The 17217-nt window shown below is 36.7% G+C and overlaps 2 protein-coding genes across 2 annotated transcripts; one reads left to right on the forward strand and one right to left on the reverse strand.

Moving 5' to 3' along the window:
* The first annotated feature begins 8939 nt into the window (after positions 1–8939).
* LOC144556963 (uncharacterized) lies at positions 8940–11045 on the forward strand. Its single transcript, XM_078305477.1, has 4 exons — positions 8940–9211; positions 9599–9681; positions 10320–10375; positions 10737–11045. The coding sequence occupies exons 1-4, from the start codon at positions 9040–9042 to the stop codon at positions 10813–10815; spliced, it is 390 nt and encodes a 129-aa protein (XP_078161603.1). The 5' UTR covers positions 8940–9039; the 3' UTR covers positions 10816–11045.
* A 1770-nt stretch (positions 11046–12815) lies between these two features.
* Positions 12816–16724, reverse strand: TTA1 (class I heat shock protein, putative (DUF1423)). The gene is made up of 3 exons (XM_078304813.1): positions 14827–16724; positions 14000–14421; positions 12816–13240 (listed from the first exon to the last, which is right to left on the reverse strand). The coding sequence occupies exons 1-3, from the start codon at positions 16502–16504 to the stop codon at positions 13091–13093; spliced, it is 2250 nt and encodes a 749-aa protein (XP_078160939.1). The 5' UTR covers positions 16505–16724; the 3' UTR covers positions 12816–13090.
* Positions 16725–17217: the final 493 nt, after the last annotated feature.

The raw sequence follows: 17217 nt of genomic DNA on the forward strand, positions 1-17217 counted from the left end.
AATAAAGAATGGATACACAAGTAATACAATTACTTGAAACTCTCAAATAAATCTAAAATGAACGAACTATATCTACTCAAAACTCTCCAATAAATTTAAAATTAACGGTGCATGTGTACTCAAAACTCTCCAATAATTTCAATCGTAGAACTCTCCAGTAGATGGCAGAGCATATTTTACTTTATTTTTATTCCTCTTGTTTTACATCTTGTTTAACAGCTTAAATTAAACCAACCAGAGGAGAGAAAAAAAAATTCAAAATTAGTTTTATCTATAACAGTGAAATCTACATGTGAAATAAGTGTGAAATAAAGTAATCCACTTGAAAATGTAAGTTAAATTGTTCCGTTGTAACTCCATTTCACTCCTCATGTTTTATATCTCGTTTGACAACTTCCTTCAAAAAAAAATTCTTCAAAAATATCTCATTTGACAACTTAACTGTGAATTAAAAATTCACTCCACCTCTTACTTCACAATCAAGTGTGAAAGAAAAAACCAACGCCACCTCACCTCATCACCAGTATACTTCACCTTATCTACCTGATAATATATAACTTTCAATTCTACAGTCATGTTCAAAAACACTTTCAAGTTCCTACTTTTCAATACTAAGTAACAATCAACTAAGTCCTTGGCTGACCTCCATATTTTTTTTATGAGTAGACCAATTCTTTAGTGAGTTTGACTTCAAAACTTATCACAGTGACTTCAAATATCAAATTCACACTGTTGAAACCGATATTTACTTCAAAGAGTAGTGTGTTTACAGATTAAATTTATAAAATTTTAAATTAATTTAGTATAAAATCAAGAGATAAAAAACCATAAAATGTATTAAAATTAATTTATAAACTTTTTTACCACTTTGATTCTATACTAAATTAATTCTAAAATTAGTGAATTTGACATGTAAACGCATCGCTAGTGAAGTAGATGAGTTTCAACGGAGTAGATTCGAATTTAAAGTTATTTCGATAAATTCTGAAGTTATACTCACCAAAAAAAATTGATGAGCTTAAAAGAACACTCTAGTTTTATTTTATTTTTAATTACAAAAAAGGTAGAGGTTTTTCTCCATCTTGAATAGGATTTGAATAGCTTTCAATGTATTGATGACTGATAATCTACCCTTTGATTGTCTCCCATTTTAAATAAAGGGCGAATTTTATATATACCACTCAAAAATTATAAAATTATGTATTTACCATCTAAATTTTTATAATTACATATTTACCATCTAAAAATCTAATAACTCACGTATTTACTCAATTAATCAAAAAATAAAATTAATTTAAGTTTAAGATTATATAAACTATAATTAATAAGTTATTTAGTCTCTTCTCATTCTCCGCCTCCTTTCTCTTTTGCGCACATATTTTTCTCTCGTCTTTTTTGACGTAACTTCTCATTTTCGCTTAAACTCTTCTTATCTTGTCGCTCCCGCTTAAACTTTAAGAGAAGGGGTAGCAAACTCAGATTTAAGGATTCAAACTCCAGCTTAATTGTCTAAAAACAAGGTGACCACTCAAACTTTTCAAACAAAATAACTCATATTGAATTCGACGATGATATCACAAACCGTTATCAAAGTAGTAACTGAGTTTGAGAATCTGTGTTTTATTAGTGGCTTAGTTTGAAATATATATTTTTAATCTTTTATATTGGGTATAGAACGGTTCTAAGGAAAAAAAGAGAGGTGCTAAGTTAATCCTTGATTAATTATAATTTTAAGAAAGTTAAACATAATTAATCTGAGTTTTTGGTATATTTGATATATACTAGATTTATATTGGATAAATATATGAGTTTTTAAATTTTTAAGTGGTAAATATGTAATTACAAAAATTTGGATGGTAAATATGTAATTTCATAGTTTTTGAGTGGTATACATGAAATTCTCCCTTAAATAAACGAGTCAAAGTTCCCTTCTTGAATTGAAATTCGACCTAATCATTGACCAACTCATTTCCCACGTCTAAAAAATTATGATTGAATCATTAACATTAGAAACTACCAAACGGATTATAAATGATTAAGCAAAAGAAAATTATAAAAAAAATGCGAGCAGAAATGAGGAAAAAACTGTCGAGCATATCTTCAAGTTTTAATCTGTGTGACTGTCCAAAGGAGGGCTTGACCCTCGTTGTTCTTCAAAAAAAATCTGTGTGACTGTCCAATGGAGGTCTACTTATAGAGTCTGAGTCTCAAAAGAAAAAAAAGAAAAAGACTGCATTGTGCAATGGAGTGTCGCTGGCCAAACACCCATTTAGCAATAATAAAACAAAATTTGGCAATAATAAAACAAAACTTGGCAATTATGAACTTTCTTCTTTCACTACTTCGGCGGGAGAGATGGAGAGATGCACAGAGATATTGAACAGAAATCAAAAGCATCCATTCAATGTACGAAAGATGTGCATCTAGAGTATGTAGATTTGTTTAATGATGCAACTGCTTTCTAAGGTGTTTTATGAATATCTTTTCTTAATAAGAAAAAGTGAAGGCTTAGAGCACTAGACCTTCACTTCTACCTAAAAAATATACGCTAAGCATAGCACAAAGTATTCAGAAAATTGGCATTGCATAATCTTGGCAGGAGTTTGTAATTTTAAATAATACATTTTTAGCTTTTAAATTATTTCTACTAGGGGTTTTTTAACAGTCGGTTTGATTAAAACCGAATTAAAATAGTCAAATCAATATTTTATTTAGATTTTAAAAATTTAACCAAATCAACCGAATTAAACTCGTCAACCGAATAACAACCAAACAAAAAAAAACAAAGTAAATTACAGATTGTTTGATTAAGCTGAATCAACTGAATTCAACTTGTCAACCGAATCAAAAAGACCAAATTAAATTTCGGTTTGTTTTATAAAGTCGAAATAAGTAAGATTAAATTTCAAAATCTTAAAACTCAATACATAGACAGATACATGCAATAATAATATAAATAAGTATCAAGATATATATCAGTCGAACTGAAATAAGATTAATTAAATAGAATTAAATATAAAAAACCAAAGTAATTGAAATAAATTTCGATTTATTTAGTTGAACCAAATTATAAAAGATTAAACCGAAAAATCAAAGTAATAAAAAATTCAACCGAGCCAAACTATTTAATCAAAATGTATCGATTCGGTTAAAAATCCAATAAACCGGATCCAACAAACGCCACAATCCAACTCTAGATTTCTGAAACAACTACTGTTGTGTACTGTTTCACAACCACCTATCAAAATCAAAATAATTGCTCACTTTCTTCTCTCTAGCCCGTTTATGGGGGTAATAAAAAAACACAATCCAACTCTAGATTTCTAAAACAACTACCGTTGTGTACTGTTTCACAACTAGGGGAGAGTAAATTGCTCATAACTCGTGAGTCGCTCATAACTCGCTCATTAAATGTTTACTTAAACTCACTCATTTATCAACTCGCTTAAACTCGTTCATTAACAACTCGCTCATTTATTAAATGAGCGAGCATGAGCATTTCCCAACTCGTTCATTTAGGATTTGCTACATCTAATTCCTGCCACATTCAATCTCAAATAAATTTCTGCCACATCAGCCTTGCCTCATTAAATCATGTGTAATATTCATAGTTTCATCATACATTCATTTTGTTACGTTACGAAATTTTTACAATTAAATTGAAATGAATTAAGAGAAAGAATCAAGTTAATTGTGTTAATAAAATGGAAGTTTAAACCTTAACCAAGGTTTCCCTAAATAAGTAAGTTAATTGTGAATTGAAACCGCGTCGAAATTTCGAGATTTCGGAACTTTATAGGCTCAGTGCGGATTAGATTGACCGCAGTGCGGGTGGAAGTCATCCGCAGTGGCTCAGACTTTTTCTGGAATTTTGACAAAAAAATGACTAAGTAGTGAGTGCGGGTGAGGGATCCGCAGTGCGGATGGGTTTAGCCGCACTCATGAATTTCTGTATTGCAGTGAATTTTTCTGAAATCGGCTAAGTAGTGAGTGCGGATGAGGTTGAACCGCAGTGCGGATCAGGTTCATCCGCAGTAGGCTCGGACTTTTCCTGGATTCGGCTGACAACCGACTAAGTCTCGAGTGCGGATTAAGTCACCCGCAGTGCGGATTAGCTAATCCGCATTCAGGGTAATTTTAACCCTAAAACCCAAATTAAACCTTCTCTCTCTCTCACTTCACCATTATCCCCATTTCTAAGTTATTTTCGGTTAAGAGAGAAGAAAAAGATCCCGTGAGTTTCCGTTTCTTCCAGACTCCCGATTGTTGCGAGAAATCGAGTTTGGAACCGAGAAAGCAGCCGAGGATCTCTCAGAACCCTTCTATTTGGTATTTCTTTCTCTCCTTTTTACTTTCGAAACCTCGAATTTTCTCGATTTCTCGGATTCTCGTTTTAAACCCGAGATTTGTGCTCGAATTGCTCGAGGACTAGTTCCTCTACACTTCTTACTAGTTTGTTTGTCATTCTTTTTCCCGATTTCTTCCGATTTATGAAATCTGATTTCTAGGGTTTCGTGCCAAAATTGAAAGTTGGCATAATCGTGATTTGATTTGCCTAACCCGACCAATTAGACTTGTAATCGGTAGGGTTGCCTCCTGATCGTGAATTTTTAGAACATTTAACGGCCGATTTGAGGTTTTGACCAAATTAGGGTTAACCAAACGGTGGATTGAATTGAACCGAGAACCAAAGTAGTGAAACGGTGATTTATGGTCACCAAATGGAGTTTGTATGGTCCCGAGGACCTAGATGAATTTTGTGTGGTTTTAGAGGATTTTGGTAAGAAATAATGAACCGAACGAATTGATACCAAAAACATCGAAATTGATTAGGGAAGGTATAAGCCCTAGAAGTAACTCGAGTAAACCTCTCGACCCTGAACCAATGTTAAACCTAGTATACGTATGATATAGGTGTAGGCTCGGTCGAGTAAGAACTTGCGAGACCATACGAGACGTCCGATCCTTAGCTTAAGCGGTACGCTCGTCAAAAAGGTGCGGGATTCTTGGACTTGTTTGATACTTTATTTTCAGGAATTAAACTGTTTATTCGTTTGTCATGTTGAATGATTAATTGTTGCATATTTTGGAATTCATACTGCATATTGATTCTTGCATAAATGAGAAGGATTGAATGGTTTTAGTTAAGGTTGATTGGCATGTTGGTACGGTTATTAATTGTTTAGTTATATGAATTGTTCTTGTTGTGAATGAATCTGCCAGGCCGACCTGTTTAGGTGGCTGGTTAAGGTAACGGTGGCCTATCCGTTGACCGGTGTTTATGAATTTGCCAGGCCGACCTGTTTAGGTGGCTGGATAGGGTGACGCTGCTGACTTATGCGTTTGACCTGTTAGAATTTGCCAGACCGACCTGTTTAGGTGGCTGGATAGGGTGACGCTGCTGACTTATGCGTTTGACCTGTTATGGATTTGCCAGACCGACCTGTTAAGGTGGCTGGATAAGGTGACGGTGAGCTATCCGTTGACCATGTGTTATGATTTTGTGAGACTAACCTGTATGTGTGGCTTTGAGATATATTTGCTTGAGATTTAGCAAAGTTGACCTGTATAGGTAACTTTGATTCCGTGTGTTGCATTTGTGTCAAGTTGACCTGTATTGGTGACTTGTAACCGAACCTTAGGAAATGGTTAAGCCAAACAGCAATTGCAGATGGGTGTCCGATAAAGGTTCAGCTTGGTTGGCCATCTGTAGGTGCTTGTAACCCTACAGATGTGGGTTTGATAACGGTTCAGCTCGAAAGAACATCTGTAATTGCTACCAGCCCTAATGAACTGAGTTAGGAATCGAGTTAAGCCAAAATAGATGTTGTGTTTTGAAATCCATATTGAAATTCCGTAAACTGTGTTTCAGGTTGATTAACTGTTGTCGAGTAGTGGCATTCTGTTATTTATGTTTTCTTATATACTGTTGCATTGTTATTGTTTGGGTTTCATTATTGAATATAGAGTTTGATTGCAAGTCCAATAATTCATATGTGGCAAAATTCGCACTGAGAATTTATTCTCACCCCCACCTTCCCCGTTATTTTACAGGTATTGGTGCGATGGATTCCGGAGAGGCACGAGAGTAGTAGGCCTTAGTAGCTTACCAGTATACGACCCTAGATATGTTTTGTTGTATAGATTTAGGGTAGGCCTCGTGGTTGGTATCCGGATGAGATACTTATATTGTATTATTTACTGTCCAGACTGTGTACTCTGATTATATATATTAGAAACTTGTTTTGAATTGCGTGTTGTTGGTTTAAATTTTGATTAGCCTTGTAAGCATACACGGCGTTGTATGCTTACGGCGGGGGACTGTTACTACCCGTGGCCGCGGGGTGTGACACATTTTTTTTTTAATTCGGCAAAATAAGTTGAAACTATTACACTTTGTTGGATTATACTATTGATTTTTGTTATATTCTATTGTTGTTTATTGGACGATAGCTGTGAAAGTATCACCGTTGAAGTATTGATAATACTGTTGATTTTTGTAATATAATTCTATTTTTGTTAGATTTTTATTATATTTTATTTAAATAAATTATGACAATTTATTAAATTTTAGTACTCATAACTCGCTCATTTCCGACTCTCTCATTTATCAACTCGCTTAAACTCACTCATTTACTAAATAAACGAGCATGAGGATACCCTAACTCACTCATGCTCGCTTATTAATCTCCCCTATTCACAAACACCTGTCAAAATCAAAATAATTGCTCACTTTCTTCTCTCTAGCCCGTTTACGGGGGTAATAAAAAAAACAAAGAAGAACAATTGTACGAATTCAATAGAATTGACGAGGGGATTGTGACTGGTCAAAGTCAATTGTTGAGTCCTCTACGCTCTCAAGTTGTTCTGTTAATATCAGGAACCTCATTTATTATATTATACGCTGCTATCTTATCTTGTACAGAAGCGACCAGCTGCTGTCTGTCTAAATCGGAAACAGTTTTGTCGAAAATCAGACGGCTGTGATCATCCATCCCATCATGTTATAAGTTTTGACCAGCTGTTCTGTATGGTATAGAGTAGTGTGGAAAAAACATCCGTGACTAGCACGCTGTGATTTTGATTTCATGTTGTGTTGTGCTGTGCCGTAATCAAGTGAACAGTTACACGTGCCATGACCAAAATGTTAAGGGGTAGTCACAGCACGCGAGTCACGCTGTGATTATTCGTGTGCCGTGTCCAAACGTAACTGATTACGTTTCTCACGTTTAATTATTTATTTCATAATTTAAGTTAGTTTATTCAAGATTCACCATTTGATTAAGACCTAACGGTTCTAATTACACGTGACTCGCGTGATTACGTGACGTACCGTGCCGTGATCGGATCTTTCGCATGACGTGTCATGTCGTGCCAAATTTTTCAAAAGCTGATCACGGCACGCGAATAGTCATAGCATGAGACACGCGAATCACAGCACAAAACAGTCACACATGTCGTGCCATTCCGTGACGGAGCCCGCTCTGCCGTGCCATTTTTGCCACTCTAGTTTAGAGTCGATTGACTATGAATAAAATATATAGGGATATTACGTACTGCTGAAGTTCCCGTCTGTTAATAGAATAAGCTAGTTTTAATTACAACGCTTCTTACATTATTGGGTCTTTGAGGCCCTCTACAAAATTGGGATTGGGTTAATATTTACCTTATGAGGCCTTCCCTACTACTAGTGGGCTTGGCTAAATTATTATCATCACCCGATATCCCCAAAATTTGAGTTTGGATCTGGACAGTCCGATCTGCTCTGGCAGGACTATTAAACGGGTGACGTGCATTCCACCTAGGGATGTAAAGTGTAAACGGTTGGATACGGATCGGATAGTGGCATTACTGTATCCATATGCGTTATAATTTTTCGATACAGATACGGATACAGATGGTCTCAGATACAGATACGGATCGGATATTAAATGTTACGGATATGAATACGAATCGGATATTGAACGGATTGGGATATTTTTCATAATTAGCTTGTTAGTTACAAAACATTTATTATATATTAAAATATTTGTCACTAATTATTTCATTATATTGTTCATCAAAATATATATATCTATATGCAATTTAATAAATTATTAGTACAATATGCAATTTAATAAATATATATGAGTGATGCTTCTATGGACATAAGGACCTATTTGTAAAATGAATATATTTTTATTTTCAAAGTTCAAACAGCCGATCCGAACCGTTCATCCTGTTCTCCATATTAATATATCTTTGGAGACCAAATTTTACATTTTTCTGAATTTAGTTACTATTTATTAAGATGGGTACAAAAAATATCAAATTCAGACCATTGAATTTTGTACCCATCTTAATAAATAGTAAAAAAATTCAGAAAAATGTAAAATTTGGTCTCCAAGCACATATTGATATGGAGAACAAGATGAACGGTTCGGATCGACTGTTTGAACTTTAAAAATAAAAATATGTTCATTTTACAAATAGATACTTATGTCCATAGAAGCCTTTGCCAATATATATAGCATATTTGTTGTGATTTAAAAGTGTAAACGATCGGATACGAATAGTTAAAAGTTTTACTGTACTTATAATTTTTTGGCTACGCATCGGATAATTTAGGTAATTTTTCGGATTTAAATCCGAACGGAATCCGTTTACACTCCTAATTCCACCCCGAACCGGATTGACCGAATTCTGATTGGACGGTCTGGATCCAAATCCAAAATTTGCATTACTTTAGAGGATCCGCATTCCCCCCCGATCTCTGAATTCGCATCCTCTGAGGTATCCCAAGCTTTCAGTGTTTTTTCTGGAAAATATCAACCGTTCAAATAAGTTCTACACGAATCTCGAAGCTCAAAAAACTGGTCCCAGCGCTATCCCCGAATAGTCATTGTACACGTCGGTCACGCAAAAAGTTGAGATATCTCAGAGGATACGCACTCCCAGATCTCTTCGCCACGAAGAAACGAACTTAGAAGATCTTCGAAATTTCATAATTGACACGTAACCGTTCCTATCTCTCTCTCTCTCAGTCTCTCGGATTGATCGATGGCGTTGCAGTGGGTGATACTGACCTGGGTGGTGGCTGCGGAGGCGGTGCTGTCGCTGCTGCTTACGCTCCCCTGGCCTCGCCTCATCAAATCTCAGATCGTTTCTCTCGTCTCCTTGATTCTTCGGCCTGCTGCTGGCGTTCTCTTCTTCGCTGCCTTCCAGCTCCTTGGTTAGTACTCTCTCCCTTTCTTCCTCTTTCTTCGTTTATACCATTTGTATTGCGAAGAGTTGATTCAATTGAGTAGTTCGCGATTGTCAGCCGGAATAAGGTGCTTTTTATCATAAGACAGACTGGTGATGTCTCCAAATTTGTCATTTTAAGAGGTGTCTTATGGGAATTCTATGCTAGAAGGAAAGTTTCTTTAATTTGCTAACTGAATGATGGCGATTGGCTGTGTTTAGCGTTAATTAAGGTTTTAAGCTGCGTACTTTATGGATGAGTCCTACACTCCAAATATTACTTTTATTATGGAAGTTGTTATGTTGGAAGCTAATTCATGTAATTGTACCTCTTTGTGTTGTTGTTGTGAACTTATGATTCTTCTTTTACTATTAGATCTGTATTGGAAGAATGAGCACAGGCTTACATGCTCCTCAGAGATGTGCACCTCAGAGGAAAGAACTCGCTATGAAAAATCGGTATGTGCTCAAAAGCTATTTGTTGTACCACTGCAGCATATATTATTTATATTGCTGCATCTATCGCTTTGTTCCTTTTTGGAGTTGTCCTGATTATTCTGTACAATTTTTTTTTTTTTATTGTTTTCATGTATATATTTTCTTGACAATTTTATTGTACTGTTACATAGTCAAGTATCAATTGAATTACTGCAGTAAAATATTTTTTTTAAAGTAGCATAGCTTCCGGCTACCCTTTGTTTCATGATGAAGCATGAGCTACATTAAGTGTATCTTATCTTAACTAAAACTGGTACTTTTTATTGTATGTTCTATTGCGCTAAATGATACATGTACAGGACCAAAACATGAGAGACCCATGGGGCTTCATGTCCCTCATGTTTCTTTCAGAAAAAGGCTGAAACAATCTTAGCTTGTCCTTTATGAGTGAGTGTGAAATAGGAATGTTATTTTGGTCATTAATTTTAATGGTAAGGATATTACAATGGGGAATGTAGTGCTTCCCATACTCCTAGGAAAATGTAGAATTTTTTAAGCTTTTTTGTAATTTTTGGTCTCTTGCGATAAATGGAAATGCATTTGCCTAAGTTCGTTTTGTTTAATTATTTAATTAACTTTTCTCACATGGATATATGTAGATCTTCAAAGCTCAAAGAAATGCAATTCTTTGTGTCTCAGCTTGCCTCCTTTATTGGTATGTTTATTTACTACAATCAAACTGTCTCTTAACCACAAGTTCTGCTGGAGCATTCTCTGATGCTAGTCTTTCTAGATGATGAAATTAAAATTACCCAATAGAAGATTAGAAGTACATGTTTTGTTACTCTTGTGTACCGGATGTCTATTTTGTTTTCTTATCTCATGTTTATTTCTTTTCTTTCTTTTTTCTTTTTTTGGTGGGGGAGGGGGGAGGGAGGAGGGTGATCCTTGCAAATCTAGTTCCACTGTGGGGTTGATTATTTTTCAAAGAAAGTGAACACAACAACTACAATTGCTGAATGCTTCTCAAAACTGTGCTTGAAGAACAGTTAATATAGCTTATGTTTCACATGTAGGTGCATGTCCCGCATCTGCAAATTTCACAAGGTTATAAAAGGATTAGAGGAGGCTGAGAAGCGCCTAAAGGAAAATTAGATCCGATGTTCTATGCAGTTGCTGAGTCGAAGTCGATACATTAGTATATTGTATTTTTTTGGTAACTACTCATTAGAAGTATTAATTTTGGTGTGTATTTTTATGTCAATACTTTTCTTTGCTTATGTCGTAGTTTTTTTTGCTTTTCTGACCCACCTTGCTTTGGGTGCTTTTCGTCCTTATGGATGTATCAAACTTTCAGTATGCAAATAATATTTCTACAACAAAAATTTTGTGCTTTTCTGATAAAGAACTTGTGTACCAAGGTTAGTTCAGTTAAACTTGATGCAGGATTATTGGGGAAGTATAACTGTACTGATGTGTACTTTTCTTTGGTTTGTTGGAGCATAACAGTCCAGAAATGTTGTACTTCCAAATTTAATTTTATTTTTCTGGAATTAATCTTCCATCAAGGTTTATGCTATTAATTTAAGATCAACCAAAACTTCATTCAAACTCCCTGTGTTATGTCTTTGATTATTCGTAGTACCATCAAGAATATTTTTCATTTTTTTGTTCATTCTAGATATTGCTTTAATACTTGATCTTATAATATCCATTTTCATATTAATAATATCTGTATTTTCATTTTTATGTTGTAAAACCGAGTCATATTAGTATTTATTTAATATTTGATCTATATTTATTAATTGTTTGGTTGTATTATATTTGTTTCCGGTAAAAAGAAATATATCCGGACACCAGTGTACACTTTGTTTTCCACAATGGCAAATAAGCCTGATGATTTTTCAAATAATTGCTCAAGAGTCTTGATTTTTTTTTTTCGAAATTGAATCTTGAGCAATGAGTTTCAGTCCAATGATGCTAGGTTAATCTACCTCCTGTGTTTTAAATACTTTGTTTCTATGATTTCTATTGATTATATGATAAATTAATTTGTTGGTTAATCCAACTCTTATATCTGACTTGTTAATTCAATTCTGTCAAAGCAATAAGCTTTTGGAATGCACAGGTGAATACCAATTCGCTGAGAGCCTCTGCTTTATCATAACAGTAAGAGGTTTGTGTTATCATAGTAAGAGGTTCCAACACAAACGTACCAAACAAACAGTGATGCCAAGTTTATTTAGATTGAAATCAAAACACAACTCACATGCTAGCCTTTTTATTTATTTTTCATGGAAGCAATTTCTTTAACTTACGAACTTTCGTACTTTCGTCATATTTTTAGTTATATTTTTGGGAACTCCTTTGTAATTGAGCACTTGGTTTTTATTTATTTTAGTCCTTATATCCTAAGAATATTTTTTTTGTTTCCTTTTTTTAGGGGTACTGGTGTTCCTTGTTTCTTGAGTTGGCCTTCTTTTATTTTTTTTATTTTTATTGTTTCATGCTTATATTCACTGAAACTTGGATGATAATTTTCTTAAGAAATCATCAAGAGTATTCCAGAGAAAAACTTCATATTAGCTTGAATACCTTCCATTAAGAAACAGAAAGAAGAGATTGCGTTTAATTTAGGATAATGTTAAACACTGCACAATATATGCAGTCCTTAACATTAAATTATCTTCCCGCGTGGTAAACATAATTGAAAATATTATGTTTTGTTGATGTTCTTTAAAGTCTAGGAAGTAGGAAGGATAGAAACTAATAAAGCAATAAAACTTTTACCGTGTGACATCAGTAGACATGCGTTTGCAGACTAAATTCCAGACCAAATTCGGTGTTAGTGGCACGTTCTATTATTTCCAATAGCGTACTTGCGGTGTTCTTTGACTGGGTAAGATTTTTTTAAGCATCGCACACATCCGAATTTGTTAGATGTTCTTTGGCTAGGTTAGATTTTTTAGTATCTCACAAGTCTGAATTTGTTAGTAATCCAAATGCAGGCTTGCTACTTGCTAGTGCAGGTAAAGGATCAGTAATCTGTATCTGATTAAACTTATTCTACCTATATACAAATTGAAGCATTGTTTGTGAAGCCCCGTTCCACGATTTCCCAGAAAATATGAAAAAAAAAAAAAAAAGGCAAGATGTGAGCATCAGACCCATCACCAAAGGCATCTCTTTGAACACAACACATTACATTGAATTTTAAAGAGAAAGAGAGCTGATGCATCATAGCAAATCGCTTGAGATGCATTGAAATCCTTTTAGAGTTAGCGACCCCAGGCCTGAATTAAGCATACACTATATATTATAACATGCCTTGCGAATTACCAACATAAATTAGAGCACAATATTTTTCTAGGTAAACATGACACAAAATAACAGAGAAATCCTAAACAAAACAAACGGAATAAAAAGACCTCTATACCCACATTTTCTTGGTGGCCTCCATTCTTTCAAGCAAACTCGCGATCTCGGTCTGCATTCGCATCTTCATCTTTTGGTAGTCCAGTTGCGAGTTCTCCAGCATTTTTAGCTCCTCTATCTTCTTCCTACGCCTCTCGTCTGCCTCCTGTCACAACCCATGATATAACTTTCAAAACATGCTAGATATTATCAACAAAGCTTTAACAAAACTCAATACAGGCCACTCTTCTTATGCCTCAACAAAGCTAAACTTCTGCCCCTGTACTAAATTTAACTAATAACCCAATATATCCCCTATTAACCTACATCTGTTAACTTAGGCCAAGTTCAAGCATGCAGTTACTCGATCTGGTTCAATTCCACAAATAAAACTCACCATCTAATTGTGTTTTATTTTAGTAGCTAAGATTCAATTTTCAACCCAATCATTTGCTCAATTTTACTGAGCTATCCACAGATCCAAAAATTTGATAAGAAAAAGGCAACACCATTTTCTCCCACTTACTCAAAAAAAAAAAAAAAAAAATTACCCTCCCAACAAGAAAACAATCACTTTTAAAAAAAACACCCCAAACTTTTAATATGACAACCACATAAGCAAACCAATTGTCCACTAGCCTCCGTTTATTAAGAACTCAAACATGATGTATTTAGTATTTACCATTACTTGCCATGACTTTAATTAAAAAAGGAAGTTCCTCAATAAATAAAAAACAACTCCACCTCTGCTTAATTTTCATATTACTTCTACTGATTAAAAAAAATTCACTCCATTACACTACTAAATCTATTTCTGAAAGCTGTTATTTTTTCTTTGTATATTCCGTGGCAAGGCACCTTCATATTTCAAGGATTTCTAAATAAATTGAATGACAAGGATGCCAGCACTCAGTCAAATAATTACCTGGAGACACAGGCGAGTAAGGGCAGCACCATACTCCTCCTCAAGCTTCTCAGATCGAGCCCGCACAAGCTGACGGTAGTTCTCGACCTCACGTTTTGCATCATCAGCCAGCCGCTGGAACAGCTTTGCCTCTGCCTCCTTGCACTTTACTATAGTTTCAAGGCTCTTCACTTCCTCCTCCTTAGCACTGTTTGACACCACAGATGCTGCAAAACGGGTATCCAGTGCAAGAGGGATTGGTTTCGGGCTAGGGTTAGGTTTGATATCTGGGATGGAGGTGGATGGCTTGAAATTGAAGCCTGCTGTGGGTGTTATAACTGGTGTGGATGGGAGAGCTTGGATGGCCATGTCAGCACCTGCTTGGGCTAGTATTGAGGTTGGCTTTGATTTGCTGCCTGTGACCGAGAACTCAGTAACTCCATCTGCAATTGTTAAGGCAAGAAAAAAAAATCTTAAAGCTAAAACAGTCTGAAATGTGAAAATAAGTTCAGGAGCACAAATGGTTCAGCTGGTGACGTGTTCCATGAGACCCGCATTGTGCAACCTCTGGTGTGGTGAACAACACAATACAATTCCCACACACTCGAGCAACTTACAAGCTGCAGCAACTCGTTAATTTGGTACTACAATGCGTCACAATCATAACAAATTGAATTTTCTTATGAATACCAAACAAGCAAAACCTTTTAGCCTAATGGAAATTGGAATGACCCCTAAGCATTAACATGAAATCATTCACCCTATAGAAAGTAAAGTCTATAGTTACTTGCAACATAAGACAAATAGTATGAGGACCTCAACAAGGAACTAGTAAAAGGAACACTCACATTTGAAGAACTCGAGCATGCTATTGCATGCATCCTCTGGCGCGACCATCTTTTTACTGAGTAACCCAATAACTTCCTCAGCCTTTGCATGCAAGCCCTTCCCTTCAAAATCCTCACTACTAGCAAAAATCTTTCTAACACAATCCAACTCCTTCAATAATATCTCCGGGCTCCACAACTTGGCACAACAGTTAAAAACCTCCTTGACGAAACCAAACATTTCCGATGCGTGTCCACAGCCAACGCACTGGAACTGCATCTCAGTGGTTCCAACTGGCCCCTTCAGTGTGGGCCCAGCTCTAATCAGGTTCCTCCCAAGTGCACAAGACGCATGGCACCAGTGTGAGCACACGTCACACCCAACCCAGCTGCATGTGTTATTTGCGCAATCGAATTTCAGGCAAACAGGGCACATGCAGGCGCTACAGAAACCCTTTTTAGCGACGCATATTTTGCACTCGCAATCATCAACTGGCAACAACCCCTTACAAGTCAAATTGCGGCATCTCATCAGGAGAAACATCTCAGCCAGTTCATTCTGAGGGACCCTGCACTTCCCAGATACAAAACTCGCCAACCCAGTCTTGATTGCAACAAGGATCTCAATCTGGGTCTTGTGACACTTGGTTAGGGTTTCTAGGGTTAGGTCAGATCGCCTCTCCAGCTTCCTTTGGAGGCTAGCAAACTCCTCTTTCCTCTCCTGCACGGTTACCAAAGCACGGCAAGACTCTCTTAATGTCTCCAGAGATTCAATTGGAAGATCTTGTAGTTTCCCAGCCACAGATGGTACAGATTCTGAGACAATCTCCCTCAAAACCTTCTCAGGGCGGGCAAGCATTAAGCCTCGCCCACTATCAGAGCTTGCAGTCATTCCGTTAACCCTAGCAGGACCTGGTCCAGAACCACCAGCCGGGTAGGGCCGAGCAGGTAGCTCTGAAGGAAAGAAAGAGATGCTATTTTCAGCCCCATTAATACTACCATTACCTCCAGTACTAACATGTCCCCTGAGGAATGCAGTGTTACTGGCTCCCGGGTTTGCAAAAACTATGCTCTCCCCTATCGGTTTGAACTTGCTGTGCACCGATCCATTAGTGCCCTCGCCTGCGTGCCAAATTTGCTCATTTTCCCTTGAAAAATCAAAATTCTCAGTTGAATTGCGGGTCATAGAGCAGCTCGGGTTGTGTGAAAAGGGGACCGAGTAGGAGTAAGACATAGACGGGTTGAAATCATCAGAATTAATGGTGTTGGTACGGGTATTTACACTGTATGTCCGTTTAGAGTGTGCACCATGAACCGTGGCGTTGCCGTGACCAGCCTGTTCACCGGAATTAAGGGAAAGGGACAAGTTCAAGGAATCCAACTTAGGTTTCTTCTCCTCTGGCTCCGACAACTGGATTCCTCCAGCATCTCGGCGCTTGTTACCCCCAACAGGTCCCAACTGGAGAAAATCGTGCTCTCGAGGCGGTGAATCCGTCGCAGCCGCGATCTCTTTACCTTTGTTGTTGTTGTTTCGTGCAAACAGGAGATCGGGGTTGGGGGTATTATTATCCTTTTCGCAAAGGTAGCTAAGAGTGAGCTCCTGTGGGGCTGCCGGAGATGATGAGGTGGCAGCGGCGGAGGCCTTAGGAGTGTCCGATCGGGAGGGTTCCGGCTTCGGAGGGTCCGATTCAGAAAACATGGTTTATAGAGGGTTTAATACAAAAAACAAACTGTTAGAGAGGAGAAGAGAGACAGAGAGAACCGATCTTGACTCAGTCTCCTGTCTCGTTCTCTTCTCTCTTCTCTTTCCTATGTTTTTCTCCCGTTGTCCTTTCTTTTGGTTGATCTCTCCGACGGGACTGAGGTGGCGTTGGTTGAGCTGGTACGCCGTGATTTTGATTCATTTACACGGACCCTTTATCAAAAATATGCAAATGAGCCCTCGGTAGAAAAAATATTTGAAAACAGTCCTGTGACTGTTTCATCATTATTTTGAGTACTGTTGAAGGGCCATTAAGAGCTGGTGCCTGTGGGTTTTGACTTATTGAACGCGGTTTCGTCTTGACAGCGATGTGTTCCCAATTGTATTTTACTATATTTTTTTTTTAATTTAGCCTTTCATTATTAATCTTCTAACTCTTAGTTCAATTTCAAACTCTTGTACTTCTGAAGAAAAAATATTACTAAATGTTTTCTTCTTTGTTTTTGTTAGTCTTTTGAAGTCTTTCTACTTCAAATAGAGTATTTCACAAAAGCAGGCACCAAATGACAGCTACTCGGACACCAAAGGTCACACAAAATGTTTTACAGAGGAACAAGACTATAATGAGACCGTGTGTCCTACACGAAATGAGTGCGTATCCTCTGTGATATCTCAATTTTTGCGTGACCGACGTGTCCGGCGTCTATTCA

This window comes from Carex rostrata, chromosome 7 (genome assembly GCF_964058835.1).
Source record: "Carex rostrata chromosome 7, lpCarRost1.2, whole genome shotgun sequence".
Classification (NCBI taxonomy): Eukaryota; Viridiplantae; Streptophyta; class Magnoliopsida; order Poales; family Cyperaceae; genus Carex; species Carex rostrata.

Bases quoted from the DNA above. Each gene is read 5' to 3' on its own strand.
- TTA1 (XM_078304813.1), bottom strand. From the start codon at position 16,504: ATGTTTTCTGAATCGGACCCTCCGAAGCCGGAACCCTCCCGATCGGAC. The intron at 14,422-14,826 runs GTGAGTGTTCCT...TAACAATTGCAG, and splicing joins CATGCTCGAGTTCTTCAAAT to ATGGAGTTACTGAGTTCTCG. The intron at 13,241-13,999 runs GTAATTATTTGA...GGGTTGTGACAG, and splicing joins TTACTCGCCTGTGTCTCCAG to GAGGCAGACGAGAGGCGTAG.
- LOC144556963 (XM_078305477.1), top strand. From the start codon at position 9,040: ATGGCGTTGCAGTGGGTGATACTGACCTGGGTGGTGGCTGCGGAGGCG. The intron at 9,212-9,598 runs GTTAGTACTCTC...TTTTACTATTAG, and splicing joins CGCTGCCTTCCAGCTCCTTG to ATCTGTATTGGAAGAATGAG. The intron at 10,376-10,736 runs GTATGTTTATTT...TTTCACATGTAG, and splicing joins TCAGCTTGCCTCCTTTATTG to GTGCATGTCCCGCATCTGCA.